General features: G+C 45.2%; 1 protein-coding gene across 5 annotated transcripts in view; it reads right to left on the bottom strand.

Moving 5' to 3' along the window:
- Nucleotides 1-22289, bottom strand: part of LOC311086973 (SUN domain-containing ossification factor) — a 52769-nt gene that overhangs the window by 5430 nt on the left and 25050 nt on the right. For 2 of the 5 annotated variants that reach the window (XM_084120224.1, XM_084120223.1), the window contains 14 exons: nt 12562-12671; nt 12341-12408; nt 11755-11862; nt 11537-11642; nt 8316-8336; nt 7972-8027; nt 5832-5920; nt 5681-5746; nt 5549-5608; nt 5399-5465; nt 3601-4533; nt 1370-1457; nt 1192-1296; nt 935-1068 (listed from right to left, as the gene is read on the bottom strand). In XM_084120224.1, the coding sequence (XP_083976350.1) occupies nt 935-1068; nt 1192-1296; nt 1370-1457; nt 3601-4533; nt 5399-5465; nt 5549-5608; nt 5681-5746; nt 5832-5920; nt 7972-8027; nt 8316-8336; nt 11537-11642; nt 11755-11862; nt 12341-12408; nt 12562-12671 (2011 nt within the window). The remainder of the gene's footprint in view (nt 1-934; nt 1069-1191; nt 1297-1369; nt 1458-3600; nt 4534-5398; nt 5466-5548; nt 5609-5680; nt 5747-5831; nt 5921-7971; nt 8028-8315; nt 8337-11536; nt 11643-11754; nt 11863-12340; nt 12409-12561; nt 12672-22289) is intronic. The other 3 variants (XM_084120226.1, XM_084120225.1, XM_084120222.1) reach the window with 2 other exon arrangements.

Here is a 22289-nt window from a genome sequence, read left to right as displayed (position 1 = left end):
CTTCTCTGCACTCGTGATGAAGCAATCTGACACCTAGAATCACTACTGGCTTCATATGGACCTTCTGTCTGATCGGGTATTTGACCAATTCAAATCAGAAACTGTGAGTTATTATTGTTACTGTTAAGATCAAAAAAGGACAAACAAAGTATTATAACTGCAGTATATTCCAGGTCTTCTGGAGACATTCGGTAGCTTTATTTGAGGAACAGGCAGTATATTATTAGGATGTTGAATTTAAGTTGACAAACTCTTCCATTCTCCATTCAGCATCTTCAAGCAGCATGTGCACGTTCAGTCTGAAGGTTAAACTCACTTCAAGATGTTCCCATTATTATGTATAATCTGAACATAAAGGTCTATTTCTGGAGTGTATTGGTGATCCTGAATGCGGTGGTCAGGAGTAGCGGACTGAATGAAACTCATTCACACGCACAGTAACTAAAACCTGATGAACACGGCTCAGTAAACAGCTGAACAGATCCACTACACAAGCTGTTGCGCACACGCAATATCTGTGCACTATTCTCCTCATTATGAAGGTTCATCTGTGACTGAAAATTGTGAAGTTGCTTTAACTAGGATGAGCAGAAGTGTTTGTGTTGCTCTCAACTGAAGCCTTTCATGCTGTTTTTCACAAAGATAATCAATGATTAGCCTACACACCTGTTCAATCATATCTATCATGTCTGTTGTTTTAAGTACTCTGAGCCATACACTCCCAAGAAACGCTGATTATAGTGTGTACATATTTATTCAGTAATAACTATCACACATGTATTGTTCAGTAGACTTTAAGAGCACTGACACACTCAGGTTTCTCTCTCTGTTAGCCCTGAATTCTACCATTTCCTATCATCTCAGAGAGAGGCTGACGGGCCTCACATCACAGGACACATGTAGGAGTCACATGACCCGTGTGGCGTCTCCTCACCTCTCATGGAAGCAGGATCTGAATGTGTCGAGCGCAGGACTCTCACACATCTGACGGTAGTTGGCACAGATCAGCAGTGCGAGAAGCACACCGATGACCAGACACAGTAGGATGTAGCTCTGCCTGTCAGACACCTGCAGAATACAGCAACATTATCATCATTACCATCACCAGTATCATCACCAGTATCACTATACTGCAGGGTTGACACAGACATGAAACAGGACGACTGCTAGTCTCAGGCAATGGATGAGTACCTCTTGCTGCAGCCGACTCACGCTGACAGACAGGCCGAGGACGAGTCGCGTCACGTTCTCCAGCTGAGCCTGCAGCACCTGGATCGAGTCCGTCTGCCTCTGGTCCTGCAGTCAAGACAGAGTTATATGGTGTCCGACACACACACACATACACACACAGATCTGGTGTCCTGCTGACCTGCTCCTCGGCCGTTCTGGAGGTGTTCTGCAGCTTGATGATGGTTTTGTTGAAGGCTCTCTGCATCTCCTCCACCTGCTTCCTGTACCTGCACACAGCCAGATCAACCAGTCTCACTGTGACCACAGTCTCACACCACCATCACAGTACAGGCATCTGTGCTAAACATCCACAACGCTTCACATACCAGTCAAACTCATATGTGTGCTAAACATTCCCTTTCGAGGGAACTCGCACTGCGTCGGAACGACACTTTGGGGAACGCCCCTCAGCGTAGCGCCTCTGAAGCATGAGTGAAACTACGCCAGTCGTGATTGGTGTTGCGCCAGGACGTAACGTATGACGGCATACACGGAAGCTATAAAGGGACGCCGGCACACAACAGAGTTAGCTTTCTGTTCTTCAAGCGCTCTCTGTTGTTGTATGTCCTATTTGGTGCTGTCTGTCACAAGCGATCTCACTATATCTGATGTTCTGATGTCCTCCCTCCTCGTGTGGAAGAAGTCGCTGGGCTTCTTGGAGAATGCGATGCTCGAGCTCTCTGCTTCTGAGGAAGTGGATGTGCTAAGCATCGAAGGAGGGGACTTTGGAGATGACTCGCCACCTCATGTACCCGCATATGAGGAGCTGGTGGAGGTTCCACACAACACACTGTCCACTGTGGTCCTCCCTCACGCATCCAGCCCCGCTGTGGTTGGATGCCATGGTGCAGACGTGGCCGAGGTGGCGCCTGAACGCATTTCCCCCGATCGCTCTGCTCCCGGGAGTTCTGGAGAGGGTCCTTCGCAGCTGGGTCAGTCTACTCCTAATAGCCCCGTTGTGGCCGACCCGAGCATGGATCTCACACATAATATCGCTCCTGGACTGTCCTCCATGGGAGATCCCCATCGGTCCTGCTTTTGCAGGCACAGGGCTGGGCTCAATATTCCACCCTCGGCCAGAGCTGTGGAAACTGTGGGTCGGGCCCCTGAGGAGGCACAGTACCTAGAAGCTGGCCTGTCAGCAGGAATGGTCGAGACTATACTCTGATCCAGAGCTCCGTCCATGAGGAAATTGTACGGGCTAAAATGGAATGTGTTCACCAACTGGTGTAGAGGTGGACCCAGATAACTGCCCAGTAGCTTCAGTGCTGGAGTTCCTCCAAGACCGCTTCTCTGCTGCTCTTACCCAGTCCACACTCAAGGTGTACGTGATTCCTATCCACACTCCTCTGGGTGATGGGCTTCTGGGAAGACATCTGCTGGTTGTACCTCTGTGGGGCTTGGAGGATGAGGCCTGCGACTCGGACCAGAGTTCCCTCATAGGACCTGGCAGTAACCCTTGTTCCCTGAGAAGGGAACGAGACACTGCGTCCCTTTGCCACACCTCCTTCTGCCTGGGAGCGACTTGCTTTATCATAGAAGCTAACGCTGTTGTGTGCCGGCGTTCCTTTGTGGTTTCCGTGTATGCCGTCACACGTTACGTCATGACGCAAGGCCAATCATGATTCACAGCGAGTGTCAAGACTTTTATGTGAATACTCGAAGACGTACTTGAGGCGCACATCGGTGTCGAATCCTCAGTAAACTTAACTCCTTATTTTAGTGGGGTCATGACCTGAGGAATCACATTTCCTTAGATGTTTAGACATAAAAAACGGTTTCCTCCTCTGCAAAAAGAGCAATCAAGCTGCTAAATGGTGTTACACATTAAAGGCCCGATATATACAGAATAATGAACTGGAGTGGAAACAGCTCATAGAAACTCTCAGGAAAAGTTCACTCCAGCTAGTAAACACCTCTGAACTCCCATTGGTTCATGTGTCAATGATGTAATTGGTGGGAATGGCTATGAGGCTCCGCCTTCTTTGAGGTGTAAATCTTCTCTGGCTCATTTCTTCTGTTCAGTTGATCGAGGTCAGACGCGAGTGAGAACATGAACACACTGAGAGCCGCTTCATAGTAGAAACTGCAGCTGTGATTCTAACTGAAAGAGACATTGACTCTGTTTATCATGTTTACTACTGTAAAGCTTTCTGAACTGCTGTTTTCTGTCAATTTTGGTGTGCGTTTATTTTGTTATTGAGAGGAAAGTGCAGCACATATTTACATATTCATCTAAACATGGACAGTGTGGGTATTTTTGCTAACAGCACATCACTGCTCAGGTGTTTCACTCTTCTTTATAGGTGAAGAATGACCCTGAGGTTGGCAGTGAGGATCTCGGTCGCTCTGTACGTCGGCGGGACTCACCTCTGGCTCAGCTGCTCGAGGTAGCGTCCGCTCAGAGACATGTTCGTCTCCAGCGCCTTGATGCGGTTGTTGAGCCTCATGAAGACAGACTCTTTCTGACTGGAGCCATGAGCGGACACCTCGCCGGAGCCCAGCGTTTCTCCGTCCACCTCCATGTTAGCGCTGCTTTCCTCCTCCGACAGCTCCTGGCTCCTGGCCTCGGCCAACCCATCAGGAGTCAGCGCTGCTTCATCCACTAGAGCGGATACGGGAGTAGGCGGAGACTCTTCCACTGTACTAACGGACACAGTAGGAGTTAGAATGTCCTTCTCAAGGGCAGATGTGGCCGAGATCCTCTCCGGATCTACCCGATCTCCACCGGAGCTGGTCACAGGATCAGGATTGGGACCGGAGTCACTGCTCTGAGGAGGGAGCGTCGCTGGATCAGGATTGGGACCAGACTCGCGGCTCTGCGGAGGGAGCGTCGCTGTGAGGATCTCGCTAACAGACGGCAGCAGATCTGAGGTCAGGCTCGGGGAGAGGTCCCACACCAGCGACTGAAGCTCCGGAGCCAGCGGGACAGGCGTGGGAATGACAGGACTCTCTGTGATTGAGCTCATAGATGAGGTGATTACGGAGTGTGTGATGGTCTTCCTCTTCTGAAGAGAGGAGCAGCGCTGCAGAAGGTACTCATGAAGAGAGGAGCCACGGGATTCAGAGCGTACATTCTGCTGGTCTTCTTCTCCCGGTTCTGCTCCAGAGAGCTGATCCGACTCGTCCTCGGGCAGCAGAGTGACGATCTGCTCCGCCTCAGGCTCGGTCTGAACGGGAGCGTCTTCATCCGGCCCGGTCTGGACAGACCCGTCTTCAGTGTGTGGAGCGTCTGTGTGTGTCGCTGAGGAGGTGCTGCCGGTCTCTGTGATCCCAGTGACATCCAGCTGATCCGCCACTGGCCTTGATGGAAAAAGAACGGGAACTATATGAGTATGATATAAGCTGAAGAACAGTGAGGAATAGGGGTGCAACGGATCACAGTTGATCGTGATCGTAACGGACCAGCCCCCACGGTTCAGCACGCATGTGATTCGCGGATTAACTGCTAAGTTTAACAATCATAGAGTGAAAGTTTATTATTTGGACGTGTTTTGTCTAGACAATTTACACATGCAACCAATTTTAAACGCGAAAGAAGAGGCAAAAATCAGGACTCGCGCGTTATCTGTGCGCACGGCCGCACACACACGCTGTGCCCTTTGAATGCACACACACAGTGTCACAATACCCGTCTAGGCAAGTTATGTCATAAGTGAACAGTTGAGAAAGAAACCGGATGTTTGTCAGTATATTCGGTCCGTGCATTCGGGCCTAAAGTGACAGCAGCCTAATATTCCTAATGTTGTCTGTGTCATTAATGTTAATAAAACAACAAAATACAGCTTTAACAAAGATGAAACTATATTTAATTCTACAGTGAACATGTTATTGTACATTTAGGCTTAATTATTCATTTCTGTACCTGACTACTACTGTTAGATTTTGTAACTTTGTTATTTAGTATTAATCTCTGCTTGTAATGTGTGTATTTGTTCTTATTTCATTACTGACTGTTCACTTGTTTTTAATAATGCTTGAACCTTATCAGTTAGGCTAGTAGTTTTTGATGTGGTATCAAAGAACTTCAAGTGAGCTTTAAGTGACCCCCCCCCCCCGTGAATTCTGTGATCCCTTGCACCACTAATTTATCCTAAAAATAACAAGAAATCAAGCTCAATGCCATCTGATGGTAATGTCTCCTGGCCTCGAGAGCCCGGTCACGTACCCAGAGTGCATCACTCCAGCAGGGAGAGCCGCTTCTGACGCGTTCAGGCCTTCAGTGGAGGAGTTTCCTGAACAGCACAAACACAAGCTCAATCATACAGTCAGGGTTTCACACAGTCAGGCGTCAGCAGGAAGTGATGTCAGAACACACCTGCGCTCTGCCCGCCCAGCACATTAGCAGCGATGTTGTTCACCATGGTGAGAAGAGCGTCTGAAACACAAGACATCATCAGCTGGTCACCTGATTATATACCCTCGGGATCTGACTGTGACGCGCACTGACCTTTGGCAGATCCGATCAGATTCCCGGAGGATCGGTCCTCGACCGGCACAAAGTCTGGAGGCTGATCTAAACATTCATCAAGAGAAAAGCAGAGTTGATGCTCCTGCGGCACGGCAGTGTGTGTGTGTGTGTGTGTGCAGATGATGGTTACCGTAGTCCTGCTCCTCGTGAGTGTGTGTGTGTCTGTCTGACGGCTCAGAGTTCAGCTCATATTCCTCCATCATACTGGTGCCGAACACCCTTCAGAGAGAGAGAGAGAGAGAGAGAGAGAGATGTCAGCAGATTCTGAAGGTTTGTTCACACACTATACTGCCAAAAGTATTGGGACACTCCTCCAAATCATTGAGTTCAGGTGTTCCAATCACTTCCATGGCCACAGGTGTATAAATCAAGCACTAGGCATGCAGACGCTTCTACACACATCTGTGAGAGAACGGGTCGCTCTCAGGAGCTCAGTGGACTCAAGCGTGGGACCGTGATCGGTTCCTCCTGTGCAATAAGTCCATTCGTGAAATTTCCTCTCTACTAAATACTCCACGGTCATCCAAGCCTTACATCACCAAGAGCAATGCAAAGCGTGGGATGAGTGGTGTAAAGCACGCCGCCACTGGCCAAGTGTAAAGTTTGGGGGGGATTACGGTGTGGGGTTGTTTGGGGGAGGGGGGGGGGGCTGTTTTCTGGGCTCTTCCTCTTAGCTCCAGTGAAAGGAACTCTTAATGCTTCAGCAGACCAAGACATTTTAGACAGTTTCATGCTCCCAACTTTGTGTGAAGAGTTTGTGGATGCTCCTGTTCCAGCATGAGTGCGCTCCAGTGCACAGAGCAGGACCATAAACACACGGATGAGGAGTCTGGTGTGGAGGAACTGGACTCCTGCACAGAGTCCTGAACCCCACAGAACAGCTTTGGGATGAACTAGAGCGAGACTGAGAGCTTCTCGTCCAACATCAGTGTCTGACCTCACTAATGCGCTTCTAGAAGAATAATCCCCATAAACACACTCCTAAACCTTGAGGAAAGCCTTCCCAGAAGAGCTGAAGCTGTTATAGCTGCAAAGGGTGGAGCAACTCCATACTAAACCCTACTGATCAGGAATGGGATGTCATTAAAGTTCATGTGCATGTAAAGGCAGACGCCCCAAAACTATTGGCAATATAGTGAACATCATTCACCTGATTTATACAGTATTTTACTGCTAAACACAGGGTGAAAATGTGTTTCTGTCTGCTGGCAATATTTTTAGATTTCTGGAGTGATAACAGAGAAATGTAAAATCCCCTCTGGAAAAAAACTTCAATGTGTCAACATAATCAAACAAGAATTATGAATCTGGATTTATCCAATGTTCAGATTTCAGTTCTGGAAATGTATCGAAATGAGTGCATATTTAATTGGACAAAGCCTCATTTGCATCTGTAAACATGATATTTCAGAAAGCAATTGTGGTGTGATAAATGAATGAACTGTGGAAGTCAGCTGTGTGTGTGTGTGTTAGAGGTCTGCTACCCGACCCGAGATATAATGATAAAATCAAACAAATAATAAAATGATTTTTATAAAAAATATATATATAATTTTTTTATTATTTGTTTTATTTTATCATTATATCATTTATATCACAAAACTGTTTTGCGCATGTGCTACTGCTCTCGCGTGCTATTTCAGTCTAAACACAGACAGCAGACGACAGCAAGCAAACCATGAGTCTGATAAAGCAAAAAAAAAATTACTGAGGGAAAACTTATGACAGTTCCAGATGATGAGAGAAACTTCAGTACAGCTGGACTAACTTTCCATCAGAGGAGGACGGCGCTGAAACCATCAACTGTCGACGCCGTTCTCTTCCTTCATAACTCATTGTGTAAATAGTTTTGCAACACTGCGTGAACTTTTTAAAGTTTGAGTTCCAGAGAAATGTGTGACTGTTACACCTGTTCGACCACAGCAAAGTTACGTGATTGGTAAGTTTTTCTCTTACTGCTGTGCTTATAGGGCCGCTGCGGCTACATGTATTTGTTTACCGTTTCAAGCAATCATTAAATACAACATATTGCAAAAATGGTATTTGCTGTGAGAAACAGAGTTGACCTCGGGTTCGGGTCGGGTTCGGGCTTAACATGTAAATGTAATTGTCGGGTCGGGTCGGGTTAAATGATCGCGGGTACGGGCCAGGTTCGGGCTTCAGTTTAAAGCCCGTGCAGACCTCTAGTGTGTGTGTGTGTCTCAGAGGACATCATTACTGACCCCTGACCTCTGTGTGTGTGTGCGTGTGCGTGAGTGTGTAATAAAGACCTGATCAGACTGAGAGGACAGAAGTGCTCCGAGCCGAAGTGTGACAGCAGCTCCACCTGAAACAACAACACAACGCTGATCATGTGTGTTACACTAGTGTTACCTTCAGTGTACACATGCTCAAACTAGAACTATCCACAGATGAAGACGCATCACAAGCAAAACAAGAGAAGTCAGAGCGATCACACACACACACACACAGGAGAATGATTTCTCTCTGTCAAGCTTTTTTTTTTGGTCAAAGCTCCTTGACAAAAGAGCTTGTGTGTGTGTGTGTGTGTGTGTGTGTGTGTGTGTGCTCGCACAGTCAGCAAACCCAGCTCAAGCCATTCACACACACTAACCTTGATGTATCTGGTGAACATCTGATGCAGAAGAAAGAGAGAGCTGAGAGAAGGACATGATGGGACAGCAGACCTCACACTGGTCTTACTCACTCTCACACTCACACTCACACACTCTCACACTCACTCACTCTCACACTCACTCACTCTCACACTCACTCACTCTCACACTCACTCACTCTCACACTCACTCACTCTCACACTCACTCACTCTCACACTCACTCACTCACTCACTCACTCACTCACACTCTCACACACTCACACTCACTCACTCTCACACTCACTCACTCTCACACTCACTCTCTCACACTCTCACTCTCTCACTCTCTCACTCACTCTCACACTCACTCACTCTCACACTCACTCACTCTCACACTCACTCACTCTCACACTCACTCACTCTCACACTCACTCACTCTCACACTCACTCACTCACTCACTCACTCACACTCTCACACACTCTCACTCTCTCACACACTCACACTCACTCACTCACTCACACTCACTCACTCACACTCACTCTCACTCTCTCACACTCACACACTCACACTCTCACACTCTCACACTCTCACACTCTCACACTCTCACACTCTCACACTCACTCACTCTCACTCACACTCACTCACACTCACTCAATCACTCTCTCACACACGCACACACACTCTCACACTCTCACTCTCTCACACACTCACTCACTCAGTCTCATTCTCACACACACACTCATTCTCACACACTCACTCTCTCACACTCACTCACTCACACACACACACACTCACTCACTCACTCTCATTCTCACACACTCACTCACTACAATTCATAATTATAATTTTTTTTATAAAATGTAAAACTTAAAAACTTAATCTGCAGTGACTTTTTACTGTAAATAAATGTACTTGTATTATTAGAATGTCATTTTCATTGACATCGAAAAAAGTCATGTGATTACATAATGTATGACACTTGTAATGCATTACTTTAGTTGTTAGATAAAAAAATAATCTGATTACGTAATGCACGTTATTGTAATGCGTTTTTTTACTCATAACATCAAAAGTAATCTGATTGCGTTATGCATGTTACTTGTAATGCGTTTCCCCCAACACTGATCATTTCAGATGAGATTGAAAAAACGTATCGCTAGGTTTTCTCAGAGGAGGGCTATGATAGAAATGTGCATGTCCATCTTGAACATAATCAGAATTATCAGCTAATAAGGGTAAATCTCAATACTCTGGTGCACTGGAGGGAGCATCTGAGTGCCCACAGTTGTACCTTGACAGACTGTAGAAAATTCTGATGGAATCACGTCCTCATGTTCTGATATCAAAGAAACGCGAAGTGCAACTTGTATGAAGTTGTATGAAGCCTTTGCAATATTTAGCATTTATATTTTTTGTATATATTTTATAGTTTTCACATGATTTGATATAATTGTATTGATTAGTTTGTTAAATTCACACACTTTATCTGTTTGATTATTGTCTTATATTTAATATAGTATATCTTAAGTTTAAACCATAACCGCATGCTGTCCACTCAAGTGGACATCTGAAGATCTCTTTGAAAAATGTGTAAAAAAATAAAATAATAATAAATTCTTGTTTTTCATGCCCTAAGAGCAATAAAAACACATAGGAAAAAAAATACTGACTGAGGTTATCATAATTCATGCATGAAAGGGTTAAAACAGCATCTTCTTTCAGCTGAAAAAATATATTATTTTTTTTTGTGAAAAACAAATTTTTTGTTTGTGAAAGAGCCATTAAAAGTCAGGCACTTAAGCTACTTTATGATTTGCTGTATGTCTGATATTTTATTTTAAAATAAATAAAAGTTAACTATCTTGCATAGCATCATATTACATTGAATCGCATCGCGCTGAATCGCATCGAAATCGTATCGCACCACATCGTAATAGTAGTGAATCGTATCGCATCGCATCGGTAGCTGCTTATATGTATCTTTAATGTATCGTATCGTTGGCTATGCATCGAGATGCGTATCGTATCGGCCTTAGTTATGGAGATGCCCATCCCTATTAAGCATCAATATCGCGATGTGCGAATCCACGAGTCACGTCGCAGGATGTGCGATGTAGGCTGTCGTAGTTAATCCATGATTCATTAACCGTACGGGCCAGCTGCTCCCCGGCCCTTGACGCATGTGATTCGCGGATTAATTGCACATCTTAACCATCATAGAGTGAAAGTTTATCATTTGCATGTGTTTTTAAGTCCTGTCAGTTTAACAGGGCGCATATAAGAACGAGCAGAGCGAGAGCGAGAGACCCCCGGCCGCGCGCGCTCACCTTCACCGTCTTCAAACAACACGAGCGCTGTCTTGCTCTCTCTCTCCTATGCGCATATTAATCAAAATCAATTGACACGATGGTGTAAAAAAAAAAAAAAAAAAAAACTATCCAGTGATGAAATGTTTTCTGTGTTGACACATCTTGTGCGATATCCTAAACTGCTGAGATAATTACACAACGCGTGCCGTAGACTACATGTCCGATTCGCGAACTAATGATTCCTTTGAACCGATTCAATTTAATGAATGGTTTAAACAACTGACCTGTCCAACACCGAACTCACGAGACGTCTGAATTGGTGTATAATAAATCTGTAACACTTTACAATAATGTTCTATTTATTAAACTATTTAACTACATTAGTTAACATTTACTATTAGTAAACTGCACTTCTACAACATTGTTCATTTCAACATTTAGGCTATAGCCTTATTGAAATCAAAAGTTGTACAGTATGTGTTAACATAGTTAATGCACTGTGAAGTAACATTACCAAACAATGAACAGCTGTATTTTTATAAACTAAGATAAACAAAGATTAATAAATACAGTAACAAAAGTATTGCTCATGGTAAGTTCATGTTATTTATTAGATACATTAACTAATTTTAACAATTCAAACCATATCCTAAAGTTACAAACAAATCATTTACTCTAATTTAAATAATACTCTGATGTTTAAATAATTTAAAATGAGAATGTAAGTGTGCTTACCCCATATTTGTTTGTAAGAAAAAATTAGATTAGATTTCATTTCATATCGCAGAAAAATAAAATATCGCAATGTCATTTTTTCCCAATATCGTACAGCCCTAACACACACTCACTCACACTCACTCTCTCACTCACTCTCTCACTCACTCTCTCACTCACTCTCTCACTCACACTCACACTCACACTCACACTCACCTTGACGAACTTGGCGAACAGATGCTCATCGAGAGGGAAGCTCTGCACCGTCCGCTCGTCACGCGCGTGGAACGTCCCCAGCTTCACCCACTTCTTGTTTGGATATCTGAGTGAACAAGCCATGAAAAATATGCTACACACACACACTCAAAACACACACACACACAAAACACACACACACACACACACTCACTCACTCACAGATCTGACACACTGACCTGTCGCTGATGGAGACCAGGAAGTCTCTGGGGTTTGAGGAGAAGATCTCAAAGTTGGCGATGTCCAGCTGCTTGACCTGGATGGGCTGACAGAGCTCGATGATGAACCTGCCCAACACACACACACACAGAGACATTCACTGCTAATGAGCTGAGCTAAACCCCACCCCCTCCTGAGATCCACCAATGAAAAAGACAAAGAGTGTTCTCTGGGTCAGGAATCACAGTCAATGCTGACATCATATTAGAGTGATTTCTGAAGGATCATGTGACACTGAAGACTGGAGTAATGATGCTGAAAATTCAGCTTTGATCACAGGAATAAATTACACTTTACTATATATTCACATAGAGAACAGCTGATTTACACTGGAATATTTCACTATTGTACTGTATTTTTGAAATAAACGCAGCCTTGGTGAGCAGAAGAGACTCTTTCAGAAACATTAAAACAGTAATTATCCAATCTTTTGAGCGCTGCTGGTGGATTTCACACACTTGAGATGATCTTCAGAAAAATACTCATTTAAACACACAACACTCTTCAGTTGGAGTAGTTTGATGTGAGATATATAAACCAGCTGACCAGATCTTGTTATTGCAGGGGTTCAGCATGTACATGTCCATGTTCTCCATCAGAACGGCTGAAGTGCTCTGGAAAACACACACACACGGAGTGAAACACAGCCAGTTCTCAGCGTGAGTGTGTGTGTGTGTGTGAGAAAGTGAGAGAGTGAGAGAGAGAGAAAGAGAGAGAGAGTGTGTGTGTGTGTGTGTGTGTGTGTGTGAGTGTGTGAGGAGCTGCACCTTGGCCTCCGGGTTGGAGGACAGGATCTTGGCTCCACATTCCACTGAGGCGTAGTTGGTGACGGTCTGCTGGAGCTTCTTCCCATCGGGAGCGTGAGGAGTCACCTGACCTGATGAACACACACACAATACTCAACACTACTCACTCTTCTACCCTAACCAGCGCGAGGAGTCATGTCACCTGACCTGCACCAACACACACACACACACGCAACACTACTCACTCTTCTCCATCTCAACACTACTCACTCTTCTCCGTCTCAACAGTACTCACTCTTCTCCGTCTCAACACTACTCACTCTTCTCCGTCTCAACACTACTCACTCTTCTCCGTCTCAACACTACTCACTCTTCTCCGTCTCACTCTTCTCCGTCTCAACACTACTCACTCTTCTCCGTCTCAACAGTACTCACTCTTCTCCGTCTCAACACTACTCACTCTTCTCCGTCTCAACACTACTCACTCTTCTCCGTCTCAACACTACTCACTCTTCTCCGTCTCAACACTACTCACTCTTCTCCGTCTCAACACTACTCACTCTTCTCCGTCTCAACACTACTCACTCTTCTCCGTCTCAACACTACTCACTCTTCTCCGTCTCAACACTACTCACTCTTCTCCGTCTCAACAGTACTCACTCTTCTCCGTCTCAACACTACTCACTCTTCTCCGTCTCAACACTACTCACTCTTCTCCGTCTCAACAGTACTCACTCTTCTCCGTCTCAACACTACTCACTCTTCTCCGTCTCAACACTACTCACTCTTCTCCGTCTCACTCTTCTCCGTCTCAACAGTACTCACTCTTCTCCGTCTCAACAGTACTCACTCTTCTCCGTCTCAACAGTACTCACTCTTCTCCGTCTCAACACTACTCACTCTTCTCCGTCTCAACACTACTCACTCTTCTCCGTCTCAACACTACTCACTCTTCTCCGTCTCAACAGTACTCACTCTTCTCCGTCTCAACAGTACTCACTCTTCTCGGTCTCAACACTACTCACTCTTCTCAACACTACTCACTCTTCTCAACACTACTCAACACTACTCACTCTTCTCAACACTACTCACTCTTCTCAACACTACTCACTCTTCTCAACACTACTCACTCTTCTCAACACTACTCACTCTTCTCAACACTACTCACTCTTCTCAACACTCTTCTCAACACTACTCACTACACTCTTCTCAACACTACTCACTCTTCTCAACACTACTCACTCTTCTCAACACTACTCACTCTTCTCAACACTACTCACTCTTCTCAACACTACTCACTCTTCTCAACACTACTCACTCTTCTCAACACTACTCGCTCTTCTCCATCTCAACACTATTCACTCTTTTCCATCTCAACACTACTCACTCTTCTCCATCTCAACAGTACTCACTCTTCTCCGTCTCAACACTACTCACTCTTCTCCGTCTCAACACTACTCACTCTTCTCCGTCTCACTCTTCTCCGTCTCAACACTACTCACTCTTCTCCGTCTCAACACTACTCACTCTTCTCCGTCTCACTCTTCTCCGTCTCAACACTACTCACTCTTCTCCATCTCAACAGTACTCACTCTTCTCCGTCTCACTCTTCTCCGTCTCAACACTACTCACTCTTCTCCGTCTCACTCTTCTCCGTCTCAACACTACTCACTCTTCTCCGTCTCACTCTTCTCCGTCTCAACACTACTCACTCTTCTCCGTCTCAACACTACTCACTCTTCTCCGTCTCAACACTACTCACTCTTCTCCGTCTCAACACTACTCACTCTTCTCCGTCTCACTCTTCTCCGTCTCAACACTACTCACTCTTCTCCATCTCAACAGTACTCACTCTTCTCCGTCTCACTCTTCTCCGTCTCAACACTACTCACTCTTCTCCGTCTCACTCTTCTCCGTCTCAACACTACTCACTCTTCTCCGTCTCACTCTTCTCCGTCTCAACAGTACTCACTCTTCTCCATCTCAACACTACTCACTCTTCTCAACACTACTCACTCTTCTCAACACTACTCACTCTTCTCAACACTACTCACTCTTCTCAACACTACTCACTCTTCTCAACACTACTCACTCTTCTCAACACTACTCACTCTTCTCAACACTACTCACTCTTCTCAACACTACTCACTCTTCTCAACACTACTCACTCTTCTCAACACTACTCACTCTTCTCCATCTCAGCACTACTCACTCTTCTCCATCTCAACATTACTCACTCTTCTCCATCTCAACACTACTCACTCTTCTCCATCTCAACAGTACTCACTCTTCTCCATCTCACTCTTCTCCGTCTCAACACTACTCACTCTTCTCCATCTCAACAGTACTCACTCTTCTCCGTCTCAACAGTACTCACTCTTCTCCATCTCAACAGTACTCACTCTTCTCCATCTCAACAGTACTCACTCTTCTCCGTCTCACTCTTCTCCGTCTCAACACTACTCACTCTTCTCCATCTCAACAGTACTCACTCTTCTCCGTCTCAACAGTACTCACTCTTCTCCATCTCAACAGTACTCACTCTTCTCCATCTCAACACTACTCACTCTTCTCCGTCTCAACATTACTCACTCTTCTCAACACTACTCACTCTTCTCAACACTACTCACTCTTCTCAACACTACTCACTCTTCTCAACACTACTCGCTCTTCTCAACACTACTCGCTCTTCTCAACACTACTCGCTCTTCTCAACACTACTCGCTCTTCTCAACACTACTCGCTCTTCTCCATCTCAACACTATTCACTCTTTTCCATCTCAACACTACTCACTCTTCTCCATCTCAACAGTACTCACTCTTCTCCGTCTCAACACTACTCACTCTTCTCCGTCTCAACACTACTCACTCTTCTCCGTCTCACTCTTCTCCGTCTCAACACTACTCACTCTTCTCCGTCTCAACACTACTCACTCTTCTCCGTCTCACTCTTCTCCGTCTCAACACTACTCACTCTTCTCCATCTCAACAGTACTCACTCTTCTCCGTCTCACTCTTCTCCGTCTCAACACTACTCACTCTTCTCCGTCTCACTCTTCTCCGTCTCAACACTACTCACTCTTCTCCGTCTCAACACTACTCACTCTTCTCCGTCTCAACACTACTCACTCTTCTCCGTCTCAACACTACTCACTCTTCTCCGTCTCAACACTACTCACTCTTCTCCGTCTCACTCTTCTCCGTCTCAACACTACTCACTCTTCTCCATCTCAACAGTACTCACTCTTCTCCGTCTCACTCTTCTCCGTCTCAACACTACTCACTCTTCTCCGTCTCACTCTTCTCCGTCTCAACACTACTCACTCTTCTCCGTCTCACTCTTCTCCGTCTCAACACTACTCACTCTTCTCCATCTCAACAGTACTCACTCTTCTCCGTCTCACTCTTCTCCGTCTCAACACTACTCACTCTTCTCCATCTCAACAGTACTCACTCTTCTCCGTCTCAACAGTACTCACTCTTCTCCATCTCAACAGTACTCACTCTTCTCCATCTCAACAGTACTCACTCTTCTCCATCTCAACACTACTCACTCTTCTCAACACTACTCACTCTTCTCCATCTCAGCACTACTCACTCTTCTCCGTCTCAACACTACTCACTCTTCTCAACACTACTCGCTCTTCTCCGTCTCAACACTACTCACTCTTCTCCGTCTCAACATTACTCACTCTTCTCCATCTCAACACTACTCACTCTTCTCCATCTCAACACTACTCACTCTTCTCCATCTCAACACTACTCACTCTTCTCCATCTCAACACTACTCACTCTTCTCAACACTACTCACTCTTCTCCGTCTCAACAGTACTCACTCTTCTCCATCTCAACACTACTCACTCTTCTCAACACTACTCACTCTTCTCAACACTACTCACTCTTCTCAACACTACTCACTCTTCTCAACACTACTCACTCTTCTCAACACTACTCACTCTTCTCAACACTACTCACTCTTCTCAACACTACTCACTCTTCTCAACACTACTCACTCTTCTCAACACTACTCACTCTTCTCAACACTACTCACTCTTCTCAACACTACTCACTCTTCTCAACACTACTCACTCTTCTCCATCTCAGCACTACTCACTCTTCTCCATCTCAACATTACTCACTCTTCTCCATCTCAACACTACTCACTCTTCTCCATCTCAACAGTACTCACTCTTCTCCGTCTCACTCTTCTCCGTCTCAACACTACTCACTCTTCTCCATCTCAACAGTACTCACTCTTCTCCGTCTCAACAGTACTCACTCTTCTCCATCTCAACAGTACTCACTCTTCTCCATCTCAACAGTACTCACTCTTCTCCGTCTCAACACTACTCACTCTTCTCCGTCTCAACACTACTCACTCTTCTCCGTCTCACTCTTCTCCGTCTCAACACTACTCACTCTTCTCCGTCTCAACACTACTCACTCTTCTCCGTCTCACTCTTCTCCGTCTCAACACTACTCACTCTTCTCCATCTCAACAGTACTCACTCTTCTCCGTCTCACTCTTCTCCGTCTCAACACTACTCACTCTTCTCCGTCTCACTCTTCTCCGTCTCAACACTACTCACTCTTCTCCGTCTCACTCTTCTCCGTCTCAACACTACTCACTCTTCTCCGTCTCAACACTACTCACTCTTCTCCGTCTCAACACTACTCACTCTTCTCCGTCTCAACACTACTCACTCTTCTCCGTCTCACTCTTCTCCGTCTCAACACTACTCACTCTTCTCCATCTCAACAGTACTCACTCTTCTCCGTCTCACTCTTCTCCGTCTCAACACTACTCACTCTTCTCCGTCTCACTCTTCTCCGTCTCAACACTACTCACTCTTCTCCGTCTCACTCTTCTCCGTCTCAACAGTACTCACTCTTCTCCATCTCAACACTACTCACTCTTCTCAACACTACTCACTCTTCTCAACACTACTCACTCTTCTCAACACTACTCACTCTTCTCAACACTACTCACTCTTCTCAACACTACTCACTCTTCTCAACACTACTCACTCTTCTCCATCTCAGCACTACTCACTCTTCTCCATCTCAACATTACTCACTCTTCTCCATCTCAACACTACTCACTCTTCTCCATCTCAACAGTACTCACTCTTCTCCGTCTCACTCTTCTCCGTCTCAACACTACTCACTCTTCTCCATCTCAACAGTACTCACTCTTCTCCGTCTCAACAGTACTCACTCTTCTCCATCTCAACAGTACTCACTCTTCTCCATCTCAACAGTACTCACTCTTCTCCGTCTCACTCTTCTCCGTCTCAACACTACTCACTCTTCTCCATCTCAACAGTACTCACTCTTCTCCGTCTCAACAGTACTCACTCTTCTCCATCTCAACAGTACTCACTCTTCTCCATCTCAACACTACTCACTCTTCTCCGTCTCAACATTACTCACTCTTCTCAACACTACTCACTCTTCTCAACACTACTCACTCTTCTCAACACTACTCACTCTTCTCAACACTACTCGCTCTTCTCAACACTACTCGCTCTTCTCAACACTACTCGCTCTTCTCAACACTACTCGCTCTTCTCAACACTACTCGCTCTTCTCAACACTACTCGCTCTTCTCAACACTACTCGCTCTTCTCAACACTACTCGCTCTTCTCAACACTACTCGCTCTTCTCCATCTCAACACTATTCACTCTTTTCCATCTCAACACTACTCACTCTTCTCCATCTCAACAGTACTCACTCTTCTCCGTCTCAACACTACTCACTCTTCTCCGTCTCAACACTACTCACTCTTCTCCGTCTCACTCTTCTCCGTCTCAACACTACTCACTCTTCTCCGTCTCAACACTACTCACTCTTCTCCGTCTCACTCTTCTCCGTCTCAACACTACTCACTCTTCTCCATCTCAACAGTACTCACTCTTCTCCGTCTCACTCTTCTCCGTCTCAACACTACTCACTCTTCTCCGTCTCACTCTTCTCCGTCTCAACACTACTCACTCTTCTCCGTCTCAACACTACTCACTCTTCTCCGTCTCAACACTACTCACTCTTCTCCGTCTCAACACTACTCACTCTTCTCCGTCTCAACACTACTCACTCTTCTCCGTCTCACTCTTCTCCGTCTCAACACTACTCACTCTTCTCCATCTCAACAGTACTCACTCTTCTCCGTCTCACTCTTCTCCGTCTCAACACTACTCACTCTTCTCCGTCTCACTCTTCTCCGTCTCAACACTACTCACTCTTCTCCGTCTCACTCTTCTCCGTCTCAACACTACTCACTCTTCTCCATCTCAACAGTACTCACTCTTCTCCGTCTCACTCTTCTCCGTCTCAACACTACTCACTCTTCTCCGTCTCAACAGTACTCACTCTTCTCCGTCTCAACAGTACTCACTCTTCTCCATCTCAACAGTACTCACTCTTCTCCATCTCAACAGTACTCACTCTTCTCCATCTCAACACTACTCACTCTTCTCAACACTACTCACTCTTCTCCATCTCAGCACTACTCACTCTTCTCCGTCTCAACACTACTCACTCTTCTCAACACTACTCGCTCTTCTCCGTCTCAACACTACTCACTCTTCTCCGTCTCAACATTACTCACTCTTCTCCATCTCAACACTACTCACTCTTCTCCATCTCAACACTACTCACTCTTCTCCATCTCAACACTACTCACTCTTCTCCATCTCAACACTACTCACTCTTCTCAACACTACTCACTCTTCTCCGTCTCAACAGTACTCACTCTTCTCCATCTCAACACTACTCACTCTTCTCAACACTACTCACTCTTCTCAACACTACTCACTCTTCTCAACACTACTCACTCTTCTCAACACTACTCACTCTTCTCAACACTACTCACTCTTCTCAACACTACTCACTCTTCTCAACACTACTCACTCTTCTCCATCTCAGCACTACTCACTCTTCTCCATCTCAACATTACTCACTCTTCTCCATCTCAACACTACTCACTCTTCTCCATCTCAACAGTACTCACTCTTCTCCGTCTCACTCTTCTCCGTCTCAACACTACTCACTCTTCTCCATCTCAACAGTACTCACTCTTCTCCGTCTCAACAGTACTCACTCTTCTCCATCTCAACAGTACTCACTCTTCTCCATCTCAACAGTACTCACTCTTCTCCATCTCAACACTACTCACTCTTCTCAACACTACTCACTCTTCTCCATCTCAGCACTACTCACTCTTCTCCGTCTCAACACTACTCACTCTTCTCAACACTACTCGCTCTTCTCCGTCTCAACACTACTCACTCTTCTCCGTCTCAACATTACTCACTCTTCTCCATCTCAACACTACTCACTCTTCTCCATCTCAACACTACTCACTCTTCTCCATCTCAACACTACTCACTCTTCTCCATCTCAACACTACTCACTCTTCTCCGTCTCAACAGTACTCACTCTTCTCCATCTCAACACTACTCACTCTTCTCAACACTACTCACTCTTCTCAACACTACTCACTCTTCTCAACACTACTCACTCTTCTCAACACTACTCACTCTTCTCAACACTACTCACTCTTCTCAACACTACTCACTCTTCTCAACACTACTCACTCTTCTCCATCTCAGCACTACTCACTCTTCTCCATCTCAACATTACTCACTCTTCTCCATCTCAACACTACTCACTCTTCTCAGTCTCAACACTACTCACTCTTCTCCGTCTCAACACTACTCACTCTTCTCCGTCTCAACACTACTCACTCTTCTCCGTCTCAACACTACTCACTCTTCTCCGTCTCACTCTTCTCCGTCTCAACACTACTCACTCTTCTCCGTCTCAACACTACTCACTCTTCTCCGTCTCAACACTACTCACTCTTCTCCGTCTCAACACTACTCACTCTTCTCCGTCTCAACACTACTCACTCTTCTCCGTCTCAACACTACTCACTCTTCTCCGTCTCAACACTACTCACTCTTCTCCATCTCAACAGTACTCACTCTTCTCCGTCTCACTCTTCTCCGTCTCAACACTACTCACTCTTCTCCGTCTCACTCTTCTCCGTCTCAACACTACTCACTCTTCTCCGTCTCACTCTTCTCCGTCTCAACACTACTCACTCTTCTCCGTCTCAACAGTACTCACTCTTCTCCGTCTCAACACTACTCACTAGGGGTGTAACGGTACACAAAAATCACGGTTCGGTACGTACCTCGGTTTTAAAGTCACGGTTCGGTTTATTTTCGGTACAGTAAGGGAAAGAAATGCAAACATTAAACTGCAGGTTGTTTATTACTATAAACTTTTTTTAACAATTTGTTTACACTTTTTTTAAACACTTTTTAATAAAATATATATAAAATAAAAAAAAGAATAAGAAATAAAATACTGCTGCAAAGTTCTCCACTTAATAAAATACTCTCAGTCTCAAACCAATATCACATAATAAATTTAATGAAAAATATAAATGAATAACTATGATTACAGTGCAGCATTACCAATCCCAGCTTGTAGGCCTGCTCATATTTAAAAATTAAGACTGGGAAAAAAATTAACTTTAATTGCACAATTTGCTGTAATTAATTGCAATTCCTCCAAGCTTGTAATCATCAATAATTAAACTTAGAATCACCTAATTAAATGAAACACCGGGGAAAAAAAGGAACAGAAAATAGCCCTATATTAAAATAATATTAAACATATATATCAATGTATTATTCTTTTTCAATAATCAATCAACAATCAATTTAAGATTTTTTTTCCCATTTTTTTACTAATTATCAAAATAAAATATATTCCTACAAAGCTATTATTACCAGAGCATGTGATCAGAGCAGGTCATTTTACCATTGTTGCTAGCGTGACTATACCAGCTCAGCAAACAGAAGTCTACTACTGAGAAATTTCACCTTATTTGAAGGGACTTTGCTTTTCCAGTGCGTGATCGGTACATGATTGGAGTGTTTGGGCCGTTAACGACAGAGCAGAACGCGCAGCGCAAACACGGAGTCGAACATTGAGCAGAGAGCGCAGAGCGCAGCGCGCAGACACACACACACACACACACACACACACACACACACACACACACACACACACGGAACGGAGAGTGCGGCGGCGCACACGGAGGCGGAGCGGAAAAGCTTTTGCTGTCGATTTCATTGGTTTAGGTTACAGTGACGACGGGTAAAACTAAAACCAGACGGGCTCTGGTAAAACTTTAGAATCCGCTGCAGGGCGGGATTTGCGCTGAACGCGAAGGCTTCCGCCACTTAATATGTTCGTGTGGAAACACGAAAATGTACCTATGTTCCGCACACAAAATATTGCATTCAGTCATTCGGTACACACGTGCACCGAACCGAAAGCCCTGTACCGAAACGGTCCGGTACGAATACACGTACCGTTACACCCCTACTACTCACTCTTCTCCGTCTCAACACTACTCACTCTTCTCCGTCTCAACACTACTCACTCTTCTCCGTCTCAACACTACTCACTCTTCTCCGTCTCAACACTACTCACTCTTCTCCGTCTCAACACTACTCACTCTTCTCCGTCTCACTCTTCTCCGTCTCACTCTTCTCCGTCTCACTCTTCTCCGTCTCACTCTTCTCCGTCTCACTCTTCTCCGTCTCACTCTTCTCCGTCTCACTCTTCTCCGTCTCACTCTTCTCCGTCTCACTCTTCTCCGTCTCAACACTACTCACTCTTCTCCATCTCAACAGTACTCACTCTTCTCCGTCTCACTCTTCTCCGTCT

The sequence above is a fragment of the Abramis brama genome (assembly GCF_963993115.1).
Source record: "Abramis brama genome assembly, chromosome: 7".
NCBI classification, from domain to species: Eukaryota; Metazoa; Chordata; class Actinopteri; order Cypriniformes; family Leuciscidae; genus Abramis; species Abramis brama.
The sequence above is the reverse complement of the archived record's forward strand: the minus strand, read 5'-3'. Positions and strand labels throughout refer to the sequence as shown.